Source organism: Physeter macrocephalus, chromosome 5, assembly GCF_002837175.3.
Source record: "Physeter macrocephalus isolate SW-GA chromosome 5, ASM283717v5, whole genome shotgun sequence".
Lineage (NCBI taxonomy): Eukaryota > Metazoa > Chordata > Mammalia > Artiodactyla > Physeteridae > Physeter > Physeter macrocephalus.
The window spans coordinates 61,180,271-61,194,252 of NC_041218.1; the positions used below are offsets into that span (position 1 = coordinate 61,180,271).

Genomic DNA, 13,982 nt, shown 5'->3' on the forward strand with positions numbered 1-13,982 from the left:
GTCCCAGAAGTTCCTTAAACTATCCTCACTTTTTACAATGTTTTACTTTTTGCTGTTCTTACTGGGCAATTTCCATTACTCTATCTTCCAGATCACTTATATGTTCTATATCACCTCATCTCTTGTTGATTCCCTCCAGTGTATTTTTTTTCATTTCAGTTATTATATTCTCCAGTGCTGGCTGTTTCTTTGTTTATATTTTCTAGTTCTTTATTAAAATTCTATCTGTGTTCATCTATTCTTTTCCCCAGTTCAGTTAAGATTCTTAGGACTAATGCTTTGAACTCTTTATCAAGTAAATTACTTATCTCTGTTTCATTAGTGTTTTTTCCCAGGTATTTTTTCCTTGTTCTTTCATTTGAAACATTTTCCTCTGTCTTCTCATTTTGTTTAACTTTCTCTGTCTCTATGAAATTAGGTGAAACAGTTACCTCTCCTGGCCTTGAAGGCGTGTCCTTGGAGCATCCATATGCAGTCTGCACGTGCCCAGAGGTTTTGGTGGGAGAGACAGATCTGACGTGAGCACGGGCTGCGTCTTCTCCAGGGTGTACTGGCAGCTACCGCCTTGGTAGGAGGTGGAGCTGGAGTTGGAGGGGCTAGAGCCAGAGCCATGTGCAAGCCAGGGCTTCTCTGCTCAGTGGTCATCACAGCTCTATTGGGGGTGGGAGCTGGGTTTCTCTTGGGTATGACAGCAGTCTCTGCCTTGGTTTGGGACATGGCCAGGGCCTGAGGGCTTTAGGGCTGCATTTCTGTGCGGGTTTCCCTTTTTCCCCCATGTGTGTACCTTGGTTAGAGGCTGGATCGGGGCCACAGCGCTAAGCTGGTCCCACCCCAGAGCAGCATTATTTTGAATAGTGAAGAAATGGAAAATAACTCAAATGTCAACAGTAGAATATTTAAATGAACTGTGGTATATTCACACAATGGAATAAACTAATACCAACTACGCACGACAACATGGATGAATCTTACAAATAAAGCAAGAGTGAAAGAAAGTAGACACAAGAATACATATTGTATTATTCTATTTATATAAAGTTGAAAACCAGGCAAACTAATATATGGTGACATAAGTCAGACAACTAGTTACTCTTAGAAGGAGCGGGTATTAACTAGAAAGGGCATCAGAGGGCTTCTGAGGTGCTGGGTACATGGGTGTACTCACTTTGTGAACATTCATGGAGCTGTACATTTATGATCTGTGCACTTCATTTAACCCTCAATAAACAGTTTACGTTTAAAAATCTCAGATATTTTATCTGCCTCATTTTTTTTTAGAGGTGATAAATCATCTCTTAAATGTAAGAACATGTTAATTTGGACACAAAGAAAACAGTTTTCTACAGTTTTAAAAACCAGCTCATCACCAAGGCTGGGGTGGTCTGCCTGTGATTAAAGTAAACATGTCAAAGGTTTTCCTTAGATTGATGGACAGAGGGTCCCTGTCAGGGGAGTGGACTATACCTTACAGCTACCACATCTTTGAAATGTTATTTAATCCTTCTTTGGTAATAGATTTTACAAATGACCTGAAGCTTCTCTCCCTTACAATTTTTGGAAGTTTTAATATGATTAAACATATATGCTTATAAAATGGGAAGGCTTTTAGGATTCCTTGCACAACCTAGTATAATACTAATAGTGATGGTTAATTTTATGTGTCAGCTTGACTGGCCAACAGGTGCCCAGATTAATCATTGTTTCTGGGTGTGTCTGTGAAGGTGTTTCTGGATGAGAGTGACATTTCAATCTGTGGCCTCAGTAAAGTGGATTTGCCTCCCCAATATGGATGGGCTTCATCCAATCCATTGGGGACCGAATAGAGTAAAAGGTGGAGGAAAGAAAAATTCACACCTTTCTTCCTTCCCCATTGCTTGAGCTGGGACCTCTCTTCTCTGGCCCTCAGACTGGGATTTACATCATCAGCTCCCCTGGTTCTCAGGCCTTCAGACTGGGACTGAATTACAACACAGGTTTTCCTGGGTCTCCAGCCTGCAGACAGTATATCATGGGACTTCTCAGCCTCTAAAATGGATGGTGTGAGCCAATTCCTCAAAATAAATCTCATTAGATAGATAAATAGCTAGAGCTAGAGACGGAGATATCCCCTACTGGTTGTTTCTCTGGAGAACCCCGACTAATAAACCAACTGTCAACATGAAGACGTACCACCACACCCAATGACTACAGTAGCAAAGGAAAGGAATGTGTCACTACACTGTATGCTCAGAGGCCAGGGGCCCTAACTGGCCTGCTCACCACTGGTTGAACAAAATAGTCTATCAACTGTGAACACACCAGAACTATAATCATCCAGCCACCCGTTTTTGCCACAGATCATTCACATCTGAGGGCTGAAGCGCAGATTCTCCTCGACTCTTTTCCAGCCACTGAGAAATGCTGTGCACACCTGATCACTACGTCTGACCATTCTTCAACCCTGATTCCCTGTTATGGGGTGGAATAAAGTATAATTAAGAATTTGCATGTGGATCAAGTATTTTGTTATTAAGGAATTACTATTAATTTCATTAAGTGCACAGTGATATATATTATGGCCATGAGGGAAACTGTTCTTATTATTTGGAGCTGTATGCCAAAGTATTTCGGCTGAATCATGGTGACAGCTAACTTACACTGAAATATATCATTAAATATATATATGTGGAACTATAGGATATTAATTTAAATTAAGTGGTGGTTATGTGGGTGATTACTGTACTACTCTATTTTCTGTATATTTGTAAATTATAACAAAAAATTTTAAATACAATTATCACAAAGTTAATACAGAAAAATATATTACTGTTGATAAAAATTTAAAAGAAGATACAATTTTTCAACTAACAAGTTGGCAGAAAGGTTTTTGACTGCTGCTGCTGTATTTGTTTTAATAGTCTGAGTTGACGTCGTAATGTGGAGACATGAAAACTTCCATACTCCCCAAAACGTGTACTGATACAATCTTCTTGAAAGGCAGTCTGCCAAGAACCAAAAGCCTTAAAGTGTTGTAAACCCACTCTTTAATCCAACGATGCCACTTCTATGAATTTATCCTAAGAAAATGCTAGCTATATGCAAAAATGTAGTTTCAAGGGTATTCATTACAGTGTTGTTAATGATAGCAGAGCGGAGAAGACAACTAAACATCCAATAATAGGGAGTGGCTAGATAAATTATGGTAAAACAGCCATATACAGTAATATGATAGCAATAAAAATGATGCAGAAATGCTTTCAATTATAGGAAAAGGGATTCATAACATCTTAGGTGAGGGAAAAAATGGATACAAAACAGTATTTTTCCTCCTGTTAAGGAAAATAATTATATTCATACATAGAGACAAAGAAACAGGGAGAGGGAAATGGATACATGTATATATAAACATAGAGACATAAATATATATGGATCACAAGTTACATTTCTTTATACACATCTGCCTTTTAAATTTTCAAACCATAGGAACTCTTTTGTCGTAAGAAAAAAGTTTTTCAAAGAAGGAATTATTTTTCCAATTTTGCCTACAAACATTTTTTAAAGTATACATTACGCTTTTCGTTGACAAAGAATAAAAGATCGGTCATTTTCAATCAAATGGTCCTTCAAAATGTCTTTAACTGGTCAGTTCTCCATTCTCCCTGCTACCAAAACCCTCATCAAGTTATTAGGGTGTCACACCACAATTACATCCTTCGCTGCCTAACCCATGGTCTTGCTGCACCAATCAAATCTCAGACCCACACACCATGTCGCTGGATAACTCAGAAAACCTTCAATGGCTTCCTATTGTTTAGCAGAAATGGCAAACTCCCAATTCTCTTTCTAATTTTGTCACCCACACCCTGTAATACTCAGCAGACTCCTTGGCACAGAGTTGAGTTTAAATAAACATTTGAAGAATGAGCAGAATCCTTCAATCTGGAGGCTGTTTGCTCCCAAAGCCACCTCCAGGCCTTCCCTCCAATGTGGTCCTGCTTCCCAGAAGCCTCGGCTGCCCTCCTCAGTGCCTGCCCGGGGCTCCTCAAGTCCCTCTCCAAGGAGCCTGCTCGGACCTCTCCCGCCACAGGGACTGCTCCCTGCTCTCATTTCCTGTGGCATCTGCTTTAACCACACAAGTGACCCTTGACTGTGCTGACTCAAGATTTTTTTTACCTTCTGCATGCCTGTAAATCTGGTCTCCTTTTTCTGCACATCCCACGCACTGCAAATTTCCATGGGCTTTTATTTAAACTGTAAGCACTCAAATACACACCTGTTTAACATGAAGCAGCACGGAAAGTGTTAGGCAGAGGAAAACCCCATGTCAACGTTTAGGTTAGAAACAAAACTGACTACACCTAGACCTCAACTTCTACTTCCAGACAAAACATTACCCGCCACAAATCACTAGAAAAGCCTGCATAAAACAAATTCAAACACCTTAGGCTGGGGATGCTTTATGCCAAGTTCCACCCTGCCTACCATTCTAGTACCATTGCCTAAGACCCTATGCTGCAGGCCATTGCCACACCTGGCGCTCTTAGAGCTCTTTGCTTTGGTCATGCTATTGCCTTTGCCTGGGACGGTCCTCCTTTGCTCCACAACCCTCCTCCACCTTCTCCATCGGATAAATACCAGCTCAAATATCACCACCTCCCGCAACTTTTAATGACCCTCTCTAGGAAGATGTAATTAGCTCCACATCATCTCCCTGCTAATTAATGCGATATAATGCAGATCAACCATATTATTTTTTTACACTTAAACACACACACAGTGAGATAGTCAAGGGCAGGAGCCATGATTTATGCATCTTTATATCTCCAACACCTGACACTGTACTTAACATGCAGTAAGCAGCTTCAAAAAACGAAGCGGAATTGATTTTAACTCTTTTCAAAAAACTAAAATAAGCCAGAATTGGGCCCCTTTTAGCCCTCCAGGACCCCTCTTTCCTTATCTGTTTTGGTTCTGCTAGCTCTCTCTGCTCTTCACAGCTGCCACTCCCCTGTTACCAGCACATCTGGCCCAAAGGGTACAGTGAAGCTTCTCTCCACCTCCCCTAAGCTACAGAAGAATCCTCTAACTAGTTTAGCAGAGAGAAAGTTGGGATATTTATAAATCAGGAAAGTCAGGAAAGAGTCATAGAAAGTCGGCAAAGCAGTCAGGTTTACAGCATGCTCACTGCTGATCCATGCTTAACGGAAAAGCCCAGCCCCAGCAGAGACATGCCTGGTCCAGCCCCCAGGCGCCTCTCTCCCTATTCTTCCCCCAAAACAGCGTCTGCGGCAGAGAGTAAACAAGAGATACTCTGCGTGCGGAGCCAAGGTGGATTTGTGTTGGTACCACACTACCCAAGCCTGATGAGATCACCCGAACCTCTGCCAGATCCACAATCCCTTCCAGAAACTGCTGACCACTGTTTTCTTCGGGGACAGTTGCCCCACATCATCCTCTCGGACTCTAAGTCATATGGAACTCTCACTCAAAAGCCACACAGTCCCAGCCACGCCAAGGGAAGACAGCATCCCCTATGTGGTCCCAAAGATTCCAGCCCAGCCTTCAGGCCCACTGACACAGAAGCCCCACAGGTGGCTCTCCAGAACTCTGCATGGACTGCTACCCTCCTTGGGTCTACCTGACCAACCTCATTTGTCTCCAGTAAAGACTTGCCTGCTACTGAGATGTGGCAGCTGGAAAAGATACGTTGTTCCAAAGCAGAATCTTAACCCAGCCTCACCAGCCACCACATGCCATCAAAAGGTGGGCACGGCTTTTACATGGAGCCTTTGCACTGGATCACATCAAAAGACCAGTAAGTATCCAAGATGCACCATCTACTGAGACACTCTAACTTTTTCCCATTTCCTGTCAGAAGGATGCCCACAGCTATTGCTGGTTTAGAAAATGGGAAGTACACAGATCCTGAGTTCAAGGAATGATTATGACTTTGCCAGCTAGAGTTAACAAGTTTTATGCATCTCTCTAGGCTCTTTAGCAACCCACTCATGTGCTCTTCTGCAAGAGGTCTTCCAGAATTACACCGTAAGAGTAGACCTTAAATACACACCTTTAAAATGTCTATGGTTCACTCATACACACCTCAGCCCAATCATGGGGGGCCCAACGTGCACAGCAACAAACACTAGTCTAGGTGAGAAAGAAATGTGTTTCTGTTTTCTGGACTTTTATTATCCAGAATTCTTTTCCACCTTAGCATTTCTATACTGTACTGACCTTTCTGGGCAAAAAATAAATTTATAAAGAATTCTGCTTTCTTACATATAATACAATCCACCTTATAAATTTTTTTCTCTTATTTTGCTCATATTTTTAACCATTTTCTCTTGGAGTCCATCTCTTTTTGAATTATTTAATTTCAAGCATTTACTGAATCAATATCTGATGCATATCACATGCATATCTAATGCATATCACTTTCAAATAAGTTTTTTCATTGAATCTTTACAAATTGTTATGACATTATGAAAATGTTCATATATCAATATATACAAAGTAGACTGAATAGTATAATAAACCCAATATTCCATTTCCCAATTGCAAAAATTATCATCATACTGCCCACTTATTTCTCCTATCTCACCAAAACTGGGTTATTTAAAAGCAAATCTCAGATATCATAATCTGATCTGTAAATACTTCAGTGTACATCTCTAAAAGAAAAAGACTCTATAGTTCCCATATTCGGAATACCATTACCTGGCCTAAAAAGTCAATTAATAACAATTCTTTAATATCAAATAATCCTATCAGTATTCAAATTCCTTGATTCCTCAATTTTTTAATAGTGACACAGTTTGATGAGGAAAGTGATGCTCACAGAATTAATAACTTCCTAAGCCATATATTTGATACATAGCAGTATAATAAGTTTCTCACTTGAAGGCTTGATCGTCTTTATATATAGCACAGCTACCTTTTCGCCATGTTTAGAAAAGGTCCACATATATATTTATTAAAATTTTCTTTACAAAAGCAGCCTTTTCTTTCTTTTTTTAGTACTTCATTACCAGTTAAATAACCTTAAAAGTGGTCCAGTGTTTGGGACCTGAGGTAGGCTTTTATTAGAGTATTAATCACTCAGTGCCTAATATCACAAAGTAGATGCAAGCATAAGAAACTAAGGAAATAAACTTGTGTGGTGTCTGTTGTGATGTAGTATCTACTATTACTCATACTGGGGCCTCCTCAAGGGCACCACAGTTGAAGGAAAATGATATGATGAAGAAGATGATGACGACAGCAACAACAATGCTCGAAGGAGAGACAAGGCTAGTCCCCTTTGGATGAAAGAAGGATTACTAAGATGTTTACAAAGAGCTTTAAACTTCTTAAGAGGGAAAGTATTAGTATAATCAAACTGCACAAGTCAATCCTGGAAAGGTAAATGGGTTGTGAGACTAAATCCCCCCCGCACCCCGCAACTGTTTCAATACCTAATACCATGTGAGACAAAAGAAAGTAAAACATAAACCATGCGGCCATCACAAACAGTCACCTACAAGTATCTGATACATTTTAAAAAAATAGATGTAACTGTAAAGGATCTCTTTTATACGTCTTAAGATACTTTGGGGGATTTTTTAAAAATATAACAATGAAATTAAGAGCTGCTCAAAAATAATCTTCAAAGTTACAGAACACAGATCAAACAAAAAACAAAATAGATTCCTTTATACTGACCTTCAAAAATATTGTTCTAAGCTCGGCTGGATCTGCTCTCTTGGTTAAAGCCACCTATAAATAAACATAAAAATGTTTATATTATTTATTATTAGAACAAAGCTGAGAAATCAAGCTAGCAGACTGAAAGAAAATAAACTCCAGGTTAGAAATCAGTGGATTTCATTTTTACACTTAAAGCACTAAATTTCCCCAGTGCATAAACTACTCTCTGGATTTTAAATTAGACCCCTTATGTGGCTTCTAGAATGATAACATTCCGTGCAAGAAACCAGTAAAGCTCCTAATATGTAGTGTTTAATATATACCATTGTTTTCCCAAAATGAATAAGAAAAAAAGAGAAGTTGAAACAGATTTGTAACCATCTGGCATTTTAAACTACACTCCAGAGTGACCCACACCTTTCAGAGGTGAATATTAAAGTACAACTTGTTCGTTAACTATGTAAGAGAACATAGTTCTTAGAGAAGTTAGTGAGCAAGGCAAACAATATTAACAGAAAGGAATTACTTCCCACAGTTCCACAATGGACAGGCGTGAATGCCCAGCTATCTGGTCATGCCAAGCAGTCTCCTCCTCTCCCCTACTTTTAAGAAACCAGAAGTCTCCAATTATACAGCACTGAGAAATATAACCATTGTTTTGTAATAGCTTTAAATAGAGTATAATCTATAAAAAAATATTGAATAGCAACGTTGTACACCTGAAACTAATAATGTAAATCAACTGTACTTCAACAAAAAAATAAGTCTCCATATGTATGACTATTATTTACCACATTCTAGAATACAAGGGGCTATGGTTACCTTTCAGAGCAAAGTTTGACAGATTAGCTCAGAATAGGTGTTGTGCTTAATTCTCCAGCCCACAAAGTCCAAAAACATCATTGGGGAAAAAGAAGACAAACTTGAACATGGCTGCCCCAGGCCAACACAAAAGAGTCCTTATGTGGAACCAAACAGTAGGCTTATTCAGCATCCCATCACCCCATCCTGCTGGCACAAACCGTCAGGAGACTGAATTCTCACCAAGCACAGCGTCGCCCCATGATACAGCCAAGGAGGGGTTCCTGGAACCACCCCAATACTGGAGCCATGTCGCTATCCATGGGGAGATTTATGCAAATTGTTCTAAATCCTTTCTGTGTGTTTGCAAAGGCTCTTCTGAGACCTTTGGACAATGGGTTCTCTGTCTCGAAATATGTAACTGCCTGAGCTTCTTGGCCTGCCACTGTCAGGAATAATTTTATTAACTAATCACTGGAATAGGAGAGGTAGTTTTCCTGAAACCAGTTAGTTGGTCACCTTGTTTCCCAAAGCAAGACTGATAACTCTTAACTTCAGCTGAGTACTTGTAACCACCAATGCTATTTTTAGCCATAAGAATTTATAATCTCTTTAAAATCCTCAATTAGTGAGTGTTCTTTGTTCAATTAACGAGAAGAAAACAGACTGCTAACCAACCTAAGAATGATGATAGTGCTAAGAGTCTCAGAAGATTCCCTCCCTTTGGGTCTATATTCTGAGAAAGGTGGCGTAGGACAAACACTATTGGTGAAGATGAGCCAGCATGAAATGCCTCTATCCTCTCCTTTAAGAGCAAAGAAATTCCCTTCGAGTTCTACATCTCAAGACCGTAACAGTTTTTTAAAAGGCATATGGTGACCCTCAGCACTTAATTGGGTTTCCTTTTAAAAGCAAAGGTAAGTTTCCACAAAATGAACTATTCTTGCTCCATCTGAATAACACATCCTTTAAAATCAAATTAATTCACCATGCCACACACTTCATAAAGCCTTCCGTGGGCAACGCAGTTTCAGAGTGAACTTCCCCCACCCTAAATTCCCACAGCGTTCTTCTATTTACTAATCCCAAAATGCACCACCAGGACTACAACTCTGTGAGAGAAAGAAAGCTTTCACTCCGTAACTCTCCCAGGGTGGAGGGCACAGGAGAAAACAATCCATATAGTGGCCCAGCACTTTTAAGTCAGGTCACCTAATGTGTACAGAACACTTCATAGTTACAGTTGTTACAGTTACACTTAAGTTACAGTTAGACATGCCAGCATTCTGAAGGTGTACTGAGATGGAGTCTACCTGGTGGCAAAACCAGGAGCTAGCAAGTTCTGTGAGCTGGAAAAAGGGAGCCAAGAAATGTAGCCTCCCTTTTTAAGCCAACTCAGAACACCTGCTTGGCAAGCGCACGTTGCTCACCTGACAATCCTTAGTTCATTGGGCTTCTTAGAAGATTCATCAAACTCTAGATTTTTTCCAAAAGGCTGATTTTCATTGTTTTATATACATGTATATATTTCTCATATACTAATAGCATGTAAATATTTACAGATACTATTCTTACAATCTGATTGCCTGATTTGCTTTATCATTACTCTTCTGAATTTGCGTTTATAAGAATAGATGCCACCATTAAAACAAAATATTTATATCAAGAGATTTAAATAATTTTCAAACATAGTAGGGAGTAAATCACCAAGAAGAAAAAGGATTACTGGCAGATAACTATGAATTATCACCATTTGCTACTTAATTCAATAGAGAATTTTATACACAAGCACGTAACATTCACACCAAGTGGGGGTTAAAGGAGAAAGGGGGGGTTGAACTAGAAAAACTATGCATAAACTGGGAGAAATTAACCTTTGTTTAAAGACAGTATAGAAATTTCAGGTCAATTCCCCAAATCTATGTTCCACGGGGCAGAATTTGAGGATCACTGAATATGTAAAATTTTTGATAAGACAAACATTATAAATAACAGCAATAGCATTCGCAAAACACATATACTAGCTAGGTACATCCCAAATACAAAAATAAAAACAGCCAAAAATAACAAAACTTCAATGACTGGTTTAAAAGGGGGTCAGTGTGAAGTATGGCAAGGAAAACCAGAAAGATAAAGTGTGAATTCTGTGCTCTGCAGGAGAACCTTGACCGATAACAATCAGTAACTCTGAAACAAATTCCCCCAAAACACAGTTATCATTAACTGGAGAAGAAAAAAGAAAGAGTGGTCTCATCACATTTAAGAAAAATAATTTTTCATTGACTTCACTGAGTCACTCATTCCTCATCCTACAGTTTCCCTATATTCTAATAAATGAAGAGCAGATCCGAACTTCAAGATGGCAGAAGAGTAAGAAGTGGAGATTACCTTCCTCCCCACAAATACATCTACATGTGGAACAACTCCTACAGAACACCTACTGAACGCTGGCAGAAGACCTCAGACCCCAAAGGCAAGAAACTCCCCACGTACCTGGGCAGGGCAAAAGAAAAAACAGACACAAAAGAATAGGGACGGACCTGCACCAGTGGGAGGGAGCTGTGAAGGAGGAAAGGTTTCCACACACTAGAAGCCCCTTCACGAGCCGGAAGAGGACTGGGGTTGGCGGCGTGAACACAGCCTGAAGGAGTTAGTGCACCACAGCTAGCCGGGAGGGAGTCCGGGAGAAGTCTGGAGCTGCCGAAGAGGCAAGAGACCTTTTCTTCCCTCTTTGTTTCCTGGTGCGCGAGGAGAGGGGTTTAAGCGCGCCGCTTAACGGAGCTCCAGAGACAGGCGCGAGCCACGCCTATCAGCGCACACCCCAGAGACGGGCATGAGACGCTAAGGCTCCTGCTGCCGCCACCAAGAAGCCTGTGTGTGAGCACTGGTCACTGTCCACACCTACCCTCCCAGGAGCCTATGCAGCCCGCCAGTGCCAGAGTCCCGTGATCCAGGGACAACTTCCCCGGGAGAACGCACGGCACGCCTCAGGCTGGTGCAACGTCACGCCGGCCTCTACCGCCGCAGGCTCGCTCCGCACTCCGTGCCCCTCCCTCCCCCGGCCTGAGTGAGCCAGAGGCCCCGAATCAGCTGCTCCTTTAACCCCGTCCTGTCTGAGCGAAGAACAGACGCCCTCAGGCGACCTACACGCAGAGGCGGGTCCAAATCCAAAGCTGAACCCCCGGAGCTGTGCAAACAAAGCTTAACGGAGCTCCAGAGACAGGCGCGAGCCACGCCTATCAGCGCACACCCCAGAGACGGGCATGAGACGCTAAGGCTCCTGCTGCCGCGAAATGATACACATATTTTTTTCTCTTTTTCTCTTTTTGTGAGTATGTGAATGTTTCTGCATGTGATTCTGTCTGTATAGCTTTGCTTTTAACATTTGTCCTAGGGTTATGTTTGTCCATTTTTTTTTGGTTTTTCTTGGTTTCTTTAGTATAGTTTTTAGTGTTTGTTATCTTTGGTGGATTTTTTTTTGGTTTGCTTGCTCTCTTCTTTTTTTTTCGCTACGCGGGCCTCTCACTGCCGTGGCCTCTCCGCCGCGGAGAACAGGCTCCGGACGCGCAGGCCCAGCGGCCATGGCTCACGGGCCCAGCCGCTCCGCGGCACGTGGGATCCTCCCAGACCGGGGCACGAACCCGCATCCCCCGCATCGGCAGGCGGACTCCCAACCACTGCGCCACCAGGGAAGCCCTGCTTGCTCTCTTCTTTCTTTCATTCTTTGTATTTTTTTATTACTTTAAAAAATTTTTATTTTTAATAATTATCTTTTATTTTTTATTTTAATAACTTTATTTTATTTTTTCTTTCTTTGCTTTTTTCTCCCTTTTATTCTGAGCCATGTGGATCACAGGGTCTTGGTGCTCCGGCTGGGCATCAGGCCTGTGCCTCTGAGGTGAGAGAGCCGAGTTCAGGACATTGGTCCACCAGAGACCTCCCAGCTCCATGTAATATCAAACGGCAAAAGTCTCCCAGAGATCTCCATCTCAACCTAAGACCCAGCTCCACTCAAGGACCAGCAAGCTCCAGTGCTGGACACCCTATGCCAAACAACCAGCAAGACAGGAACACAACCCCACCCGTTAGCTGAGAGGCTGCGTAAAATCATAAAAAGGTCACAGACACCCCAAAACACACTCCCAGACACGGACCTGCCCACCAGAAAGACAAGATCCAGCCTCAGCCACCAGAACACAGGCACTAGTCCCCTCCACCAGGAAGCCTACACAACCCACTGAACCAACCTTAGCCACTGGGAGCAGACACCAAAAACAAAGGGAACTATGAACTTGCAGGCTGCAAAAAGGAGACCCCAAACACAGTAAGTTAAGCAAAATGAGAAGACAGAGAAACACACAGCAGATGAAGGAGCAAGGTAAAAACCCACCAGACCAAACAAATGAAGAGGAAATATGCAGTCCACCTGAAAAAGAATTCAGAATAATGATAGTAAAGATGATCCAAAATCTTGGAAATAGAATGGAGAAAATACAAGAAACGTTTAACAAGGAACTAGAAGAACTAAAGAGCAAACAAAAAATGATGAGCAACACAATAAATGAAATTTAAAATTCTCTAGAAGGAATCAATAGCAGAATAACTGAGGCAGAAGACGGATAAGTGGCCTGGAAGATAAAATAGTGGAAATGACTACTACAGAGCAGAATAAAGAAAAAAGAATGAAAAGAATTGAGGACAGTGTCAGAGACCTCTGGGACAACGTTAAACGTACCAACATTCTAATTATAGGGGTCCCAGAAGAAGAAGAGAGAAAGAAAGGGACTGAGAAAATATTTGAAGAGATTATAGTTGAAAACTTCCCTAATATGGGAAAGGAAATAGTTAATCAAGTCCAGGAAGCACAGAGAGTCCCATACAGGATAAATCCAAGGAGAAACACGCCAAAACACATATTAATCAAACTATCCAAAATTAAATACAAAGAAAACATATTAAAGGCAGCAAGGGAAAACCAAATAACATACAAGGGAATCCCCATAAAGTTAAAACAAAGGGAACTATGAACTTGCAGGCTGCAAAAAGGAGACCCCAAACACAGTAAGTTAAGCAAAATGAGAAAGAGACCTCTGGGACAACGTTAAACGTACCAACATTCTAATTATAGGGGTCCCAGAAGAAGAAGAGAGAAAGAAAGGGACTGAGAAAATATTTGAAGAGATTATAGTTGAAAACTTCCCTAATATGGGAAAGGAAATAGTTAATCAAGTCCAGGAAGCACAGAGAGTCCCATACAGGATAAATCCAAGGAGAAACACGCCAAGACACATACTAATCAAACTATCAAAAATTAAATACAAAGAAAACATATTAAAAGCAGCAAGAAAAAAACAACAAATAACACAAAAGGGAATCCCCATAAGGTTAACAGCTGATCTTTCAGCAGAAACTCTGAGAGCCAGAAGGGAGTGGCAGGACATATTTAAAATGATGAAGGAGAAAAACCTACAGCCAAAATTACTCTACCCAGCAAGAATCTCATTCAGATTTGA

General features: G+C 41.0%; 1 protein-coding gene across 9 annotated transcripts in view; it reads right to left on the reverse strand.

The window, feature by feature from the left end:
- Positions 1-13,982, reverse strand: part of SLC25A13 (solute carrier family 25 member 13) — a 262,700-nt gene that overhangs the window by 219,535 nt on the left and 29,183 nt on the right. For all 9 annotated transcript variants that reach the window (XR_008617418.1, XR_003679894.2, XR_008617416.1 and 6 more), the window contains exon 2: positions 7,684-7,737. Coding sequence is in view for 3 of the 9 variants with exons in the window: in XM_024127441.3 (XP_023983209.1) it covers positions 7,684-7,737 (54 nt within the window). In the remaining 6 variants the exon portion in view is untranslated. The remainder of the gene's footprint in view (positions 1-7,683; positions 7,738-13,982) is intronic.